The sequence below is a fragment of the Temnothorax americanus genome, unplaced genomic scaffold, assembly GCF_048541705.1.
Source record: "Temnothorax americanus isolate GAGA-0224 unplaced genomic scaffold, ASM4854170v1 Scaffold13, whole genome shotgun sequence".
In the NCBI taxonomy this organism is placed as follows: domain Eukaryota; kingdom Metazoa; phylum Arthropoda; class Insecta; order Hymenoptera; family Formicidae; genus Temnothorax; species Temnothorax americanus.
In genome coordinates, this window is record NW_027509264.1 from 4,391,119 (window position 1) to 4,398,823 (window position 7,705).

At 32.6% G+C, this 7,705-nt stretch overlaps 2 protein-coding genes across 2 annotated transcripts; one reads left to right on the forward strand and one right to left on the reverse strand.

Annotated features, from left to right (window-relative positions):
* Positions 1-855: 855 nt before the first annotated feature.
* LOC143894101 (fructose-bisphosphate aldolase) lies at positions 856-3,158 on the reverse strand (the record flags this gene model as incomplete). The annotated part of the gene is made up of 5 exons (XM_077400176.1): positions 856-1,389; positions 1,558-1,737; positions 1,853-2,075; positions 2,343-2,659; positions 2,922-3,158. Coding segments are annotated over 5 exons (1,104 nt in total), but the record flags the coding sequence as incomplete, so codon positions are not given.
* Positions 3,159-4,504: 1,346 nt separating this feature from the next.
* Positions 4,505-6,879, forward strand: LOC143894072 (uncharacterized). The gene is made up of 3 exons (XM_077400130.1): positions 4,505-4,665; positions 5,078-6,282; positions 6,409-6,879. Exons 2-3 carry the CDS (start codon positions 5,090-5,092, stop codon positions 6,536-6,538), a joined length of 1,323 nt encoding a protein of 440 aa, XP_077256256.1. The 5' UTR covers positions 4,505-4,665; positions 5,078-5,089; the 3' UTR covers positions 6,539-6,879.
* The last annotated feature ends 826 nt before the right edge of the window (positions 6,880-7,705 follow it).

The following is a 7,705-nucleotide window of genomic DNA, read 5'->3' on the forward strand; positions in this document are numbered from 1 at the left end:
TCTGTAAAATGTAATTGTTAAGCAATATACGTTGAAAAAAAATTTATGTGAATAAGTATATGATATATATATCGATATAAAATATTAAATAAAATGTAAAATTGCAAAACGATATATGTGTATACATGTAATTTGATCAATATTTTGGCTCCTTTATTATTATCAAATGTTTATTAATAAACAATCGCGATCACTAATAGAATGACACCGAATAGCATTTATATCTCATGGTCTTTGATTAAAAATACCGTTTTGCAAAAAAGTTTTTTTGTGCGTCCGAGCAATTTCCTTCAACTGAAAGATTGCCGTATTGTGTATTTCGTAGCACGCGCGCCTGTTACGTTACTGATGTATACCACGTGGTGATGAGTTATCCAGGAAGGAGGGCATTGGAGCATCGCCGGGGCAGAGAGGATGACGACATATCGACCAGTAGACGGGCAAGTCTCCCTATATAAGAGCCTTGCATTGAGAACCGTTACTTTAGAGGTCAGTCAAGGGCACCTTGCTCAACATTTATCGAAACTGATGAAATTTTTCGCATAATACCGTCATTATCGTCGGACGTGCCTCCTTTCTCTCGATCACCAGATTGTATTATTGTTAAAGTGGGCTCGACCCTCTATTTTTATCTACCAGTGAACGCTAACTGTGTAAAAGTGATGAGTTTGTTGGATTTTTCCATCGGGTCAATATCTTATCGATTTTTTATATTATATATATGTATATATTTGGAAGTGTTCTTAAAATTCTATATTTTATCAAGAATATGTGAAAATTACATACAAGAAAATGTATTGATAATAGTGAAATGCAATGATAGATATATATTTGTAGTCTATAATTCGTTTTGGGGGGGGGGGGGAATTTTTTAATAAAGATTGTTTTATCATGAGACACTATTCAAGAAATATATTGTTGTAGCCGCATTACCTTTACTATCACATGCGCTAAATAATTTGTCATTATTTATAGCCAAACTTCATATCTGTGACTTTCGGAGATTTTAGAAGTGAAGAATTCTCGCCTAACAATAAGTCATATACATTTTGTTGAAATAATGAAACTTGCACATTTTTATTTATTAAAAAAATGTCTTTAATAATTTAACACTATATATATATATATATTTAAAATAGTTGTATTACGTTAATTTTTCTGGCGATTATAAAATTTTATAAAAGTGTATGTTCATATTATAACTATTAATCTACATATAAAGAGAGATAATTAAATATCTGTTTAATTCGATCGAATGCACAAGTTGTTCTCCTCAACCTGTAATTCTCCTAAAGATGCTTCGGAGCATAATTGAGCTCTTTTAAGAAACATTGCTTGAGCCTTATCCACGTTTTCCGAATTGTTTTTCCAAATTTTCATCGCCATATTCTAGCGAAGCAGATGATATAAGTAAAACTTATGGAATTATGTAGAATTTTTTTATCAATTTGGAATAGCTTTCAAAAATTTGCCAAAAAATTTATATTATAGATACATATCGGAAAGTACAATAAATTCTATTGAGAATAAAATGGGTTGAATGAATTTTTAAAACACCTGCAGAGCACGCCCATAGCAGAAACTGAGCCTCCATGGCTTTTTATTGTCACATGCGTTAATGGCATTTAGATTTAACACGGCTTCTTCGTCGGTTTGACCGCCGCTTAGAAAAAAAATTGCTGGAACTGCTGCGGGTACTGTTCTTCGTAATGCTCTTAGCGTATACTCAGCGACAATCTATAATAAAATATCGCGAGATAAAATGTTTGAGAAAATATACTCAATAAAAATTAATGTGTTTTTAGGAAATTATAATTCGCTTTATATTATTAAAGTAGGTTAAATGAGCTACCTGCGGTGTGCATTTTATTGCATTTTTTATGCCCGACAGTACCATCGCTGGCTTCAAAACCATTCCCTCAAGATACACGTGATACTCGTTTAGAGCACGAAACAGGATGGACAGCATCTCTTCGTGAACTTGCAAAGCCCGATCTATACCGTATTCGCCATTGCTCAATATTTCCGGTTCTACTATGGGAACCATTCGCGCGCTTTGGCAGATGCTAGCAAACCTGTAACGAGACACTTAAAATATTTCGTGTTACACAATGGAACTCTATATCTTGCGCTATGACTTTTTACACATACATATATATGTATATATACTTCAACGATTCTATCAAATGCCAATTGTAAAAGTTTTATATCCATGTTTAATAATAATTATATGTATATTGTAATTGTGTGTGAAAAATATGTGCAAAAATTTCTACGAGCTTCTGTCAGTCGCGCGATACATATATAATTAAGTTTCCATAAATATTAAGATGATCATAGACCTCGCAAGAACATTTGCATTGGTGATCATCGCCAGGTGACTGGGGCATCGTTCCGAAATCGAAAAAACACATCTCCATTTGGCGAAGTGGCAGCCTTCATTTTTGTACCGAACACAATTCTCCTGTAAATTGTCCAAACCTTGCGTAGTCTTCTCGTCCTCGGTACCGAAGAGACGCGCTAAACCTCGATCGACTTTCACACCGGCTATGATGTTCCTTCGACGCAGGAACTCGACGAATTCCACATCTTCCGACGTTCTTTGATGGATCGTTTCATGGTGCAGAATCACCCCGCTTATGTATTGCGAGAATTGAGACTGAAGTTAAAAATACATATGTGCAAAGTTGTTAAGTTAATTGTTTTTTATTTTACTAGGTATATCGTTTGTATAATAATGTTTGTAAGTTTGAAAGAAAAAAAATTTTTTTCTCTTAGATGAAACATTGCTCGTATTGTTACGTGTTATACACATACATATGTTCTAGAGTTACTACTACGATTATGAAGCTATATTTGGAATCTGTTGCGTTACGTCTTTGCCGCGGTTTAAAATTTCTACTGCCATCACGTGCAGCGACCTTGTCAGCGGACAACAGCATTTCTCGATAAGCCCGTCTCGTAGATTCGGTATTATCTATACCGATTGCCTGAAATCTCTGTTCTAGACTCGCAGGTGACTCGTCACAGGCCAACAATCCTTTTCTAGGCGCACTGATCGTCTCGATGATTTTTTCTAGTTCCAGAGATAGAGCAGGATCGAGTTCGGTGCATTTGGCGACGGATGATGATATCTGACATGTTTCAACGATCAATATTGATCAAATTTTTGTACGAGCAAACCATTTAGAGATAAAAAAAACTAATTATAATACAAATATAATTAGTATAATGTACATAATTTAATTGGAGATATTTTTAACCATAATTATAAATCTTGTCTTCGTTTCTCTTTCTTAGTTGATATTTTAAAATTTTAATGCATCGAATATGTTCGACTTAAATGACTACAATTACGTAATGGCATTTATCGATGATCCAGTGGCCACCGATTACCGGTCTGCAAAACAGTCTAAAGGGTAAAATAATATTCATTTTGTAAAACAACTTTATAACAAACAACTTATGCACAAACAACTTATAATATAAATGTGCTGATTATAAAGTTGTTTTGCAAAACTAAATTAAATCAAAACCTAGCACAATTTCTTTTTTGTTAATTTGTGAACTTTGTTTTAATTTTATATTAAATTAAGCATGTGTGACAACACTTGTTACAAAATATACTTACTGCTCTTTAGAAAGAGAAAAAATCAAAGGAGAAGAAAGAAAATTGGCTTCTATAATTAATTATTTTCTATCTAATGCTTTTAAGTTGTTAACATAATATAATTGTAGCGTAATGATATAATGACGTACACACGTTGTTTTGTGCGTGTGTGTTGGAAGTCTTGGAAGGTGAAATGAAAGATTGCTTATATGTATTAATTATTATTATAACATAGTAAATATATAAAGTGTGTATATAATATATAAAGTAATAGTAGTAATAATATTTTTATTTATTACTATTTTTTTATATTAATATATATATAAATGCTTTTTGTATCTTTTTTTAACCATAATTTTTATATAATACCAAATAAAGTATATAATAATTGAAAATTATATGTAATAAATTAATATAATAATAGTATGTGAGACAATATAAAGCACAAACTTATATATTAACAATGGTAGAAATTTACATATATGTTTAAACGATAAAGATTACTTTATCTTTGCAGCAACAATTTGTTCCCAATCGCATCATTTTTCACTGTCAATCGATATATATAATATACTTTTTAATTTAATCAATCAAGATATCCGATATATTACGTATTACTTATAAATTTATCAACATAAAACATTATAAACAAAGTATGTATGTATGTACTTACATACACATAATTGAATTAATTAAAATATATCGAAGTAGCTTATTTTAGGCATTCATAGCAGCTTTCACACAATCGAATTTTTTAGAAATCGAAGCAAGCGATACAATCGATCAAAATCGTATAATGGAGTTATAGGTAGAATCCATTGCCAACAGAAAGACTCCGGAAAAAATATGATTGTGCTTGAAAAACCCTAAATAAAGTGAGAGATGAGAAGCAAGTCTTGCGCGTCCGCGAAGTCCGCGTCCGCCGCCTGCCGCCCGGCCGTCGCCGTCGGCCGTGCCGCCCGTGCCGCCGACGCCACCGTTTCAAGTTTTCGAAACGGAACGATGGAAATCGAGTAGATTGGAGTAGACGAAGATGGTTAGAATATAACGAACAGGTAATTGCTTAGCGCGTTTTGGTCAATTGCCAATCCTTCAATCGACAAATGTCAATAAATGAGAAAAAGATAGATTATTATTTGTTTGGCGCGATAATTTTACGTGACAAGATGTAATAATCGGCGAACATGACGGAGGAGGTTAGATTTTTGTAACGTATTGTAGTAGGTAAACACCGAAATTTGCTGGGAAACGGGAAAGCTAAATCTTTTGTGGCTTACGGATGATTATGTTATGACATTGAAGTGAACATGTTTCATCGAGAATAATGGACTTTGTATTGATAGAAGAAATGGATTAATCTTGTAGATTCGACCACGCGAAATAGATGATTTAATTGTCATCAAATCATTTACTTTAAATGGATTTGATTCTATAAGATTTGCTTTAAATAAAGTTTCTTTTCGGTAGATCATTGATACGATGAATAATCTGGGGAAACCTGCTATGGAGACAGAGTCGTCGGACAAAGGCAAGTTAAAGAGACGTTCGGTTTCTTCTTCCAACAATGATTCTGAGAGGAACAGAAAAAGACGATACGTATGCGGCAAGGATAAAAGACAGAAGTCGAGACGTAGGAGTAGTTCCAACACTTCTAGTTCTTCTTATGTTTCAAACTCGGAGAAAAATAGATATAAAGCAAAGAACAGTAGAGATGAGGATGTAAAGCACAAACCTAAAAAGTATGAAGATAACACAGAACAACAATTGCAAAGAAGAAGTGGAAGATATAGCAACGATTATAGATTCTACAATCGGAGGCCCGGAGGTAACTTTTTGAACAATCAAAGAGATTATGGCTATTCACGACCTTACAGATATCACGGTTATAATAGAAATAGAAGAGATATACATAACAATTACCATTATAATAGATATAATAGCAGATGCTTCGAAAGAACATTTAATCATAACAGATCGAGAGTATCGAGTTATTATAGAAATACTGGCCACGATGCGACTAGTCAGCTCTCGCGAGAAAGTAGTTCGAAGGAGCATGCAAATCGATCAAGATCTATCTCTAAGATAGAAAAATCTGATTCAATAAAAGATAACACAGATATAGTTGAACCAGTAAAACAGAAAGAGAAGAAAACAGAAATGACACAAAATATAACTCAGCCAAGTCGCAAGAAATTTAAGAGGAAAAGGTCGTCGTCTGCGTCTAGTTCGTCTAGTGTCAGTAGTAGCAGTAGCGACAGTAGCAGCAGCAGTTCCAGCAGCAGCAACAGCACTAGCAGCAGCAGTAGCAGCGATACTGACAGCAATAGCAGTAGCAGCAGCATTGATAGCTCGGAGGACGAAAAGAAGCAGAAGAAAGCCAAGAAGAAGGCTAAGAAATTGAAGAAGAAAATGAAGAAACGGAAGAAGAAAAAACGGATGAGGAAGAAATTGAAAAAGAAACTAAAGAAATCTGCATCCAAGAAAAAAGGACACGGTAAGAAGAAGTCTAAGGAAAATAAGCAACAAGTTCAAGATGGCAAGGAAAAAATGAAGGAAATTGTATCGGATGTGATAGAAAGAGCGAAAGCCATGGCGCCCATGACAAAAGAGGAATGGGAAAAAAGGCAGACCATCATGCGTAGAGTATACGACGAAGAAACTGGTAGACACAGGTAAATATGTTGCAAAGCAATTGAATACGTATATATATGTTGTATGATATACATAAAAATTTAATACTTGTTCTTGCTTCTAAATTTGTACATGTCTCTTAAAATAATTTTTGTATTTTTGCATAGATTAATCAAAGGTGACGGAGAAGTCTTGGAGGAGATAGTGAGCCGAGAGCGCCATAAGGAAATTAATAGACAAGCGACCAAAGGAGATGGCAAATACTTCCAAACGCACTTGAAGATGAACGCTTTGTGAAATATGTATTTTTGTGCAAACAAAAACAAAAAAAGCATAATTATCTTTAGGTGTTACATAATAAATACCTATATATAAGTTATGTATATATATATATATGTAACTTATATCTTTCCTTGTCACATATAAATGTTGCTGTCCGATATCATAACATGTTTTGTATTGTATTGCGATTTTGAACATTTATTTGAGGGCACACTTAAATTTGTTATGTATTATTACAATCGTAATTCATGCGGGTCGCAGGAAATTAGATTAAGTTTAAATTTTTTTATGATATTCTCCTATATTATACATATAATTCAATGTATCGGAAATAATAAAAATTTTTATATAGGAAATCTCTTCTTTATTTTGTTGAGAAAAGTAAATTGAATTAAATTTACCTGCATTAAAATAATAACTTACAATTAGAATGAAAAGATTTTTTTATTTAATATAAAAAAGAATATATATATATATATATATATAGTATATATGGTATATTTTTTTTTTGGATAACAATTTATGTCGATAACGTAAATTGTCAAGTTTTCGTTAGATGATTATCATTGATTGATTCTACGTGTTTCACAAGATGTCGACACAGTCTATATTTTCCTCCAGCTCCAGCTCCTAATCTAACCTAACCTAACCCTAACCCTAACCTAACCAAACAATAGTAGCAAAACATTCCAGTTCAAATTTTTTCATAGGTATTCATATTTTCACGAATTTTTAATATCAAATATAATACATATATGTTGATCGCGATTGTTTTCTTATGAGGAAATCTTAATTTTCTTTGCAGTATTCCAATAATTTCTAATTCAATTTAATTTAGATGCTTTATCATCTACTGCAACTATACAAAATTTATTTTTAGTAACAATATAATTTTATACGAAAAGAGATTATCCAATTATAAATAACACAGAGAGACTTACTTTTACTACTTTGACAATTTTATTAGCGTTAATTTTTTTAGGTAGGACGAGGAATTAGGTTTAGAAAATAAGTAAATAAAGTTGTATTATATATTAGAATAACATTCTTTCCGCTCAATTTTTAGGTGCATTATTTGCTTTGCTTATTTGTTAGGTATATTTAGCCAAGTTTAGCTCTTGTAGCCTGTATATTTTATGCCGGTACGTATTTCTTCGTCAGTCATTTTCTCCATATTCGTTT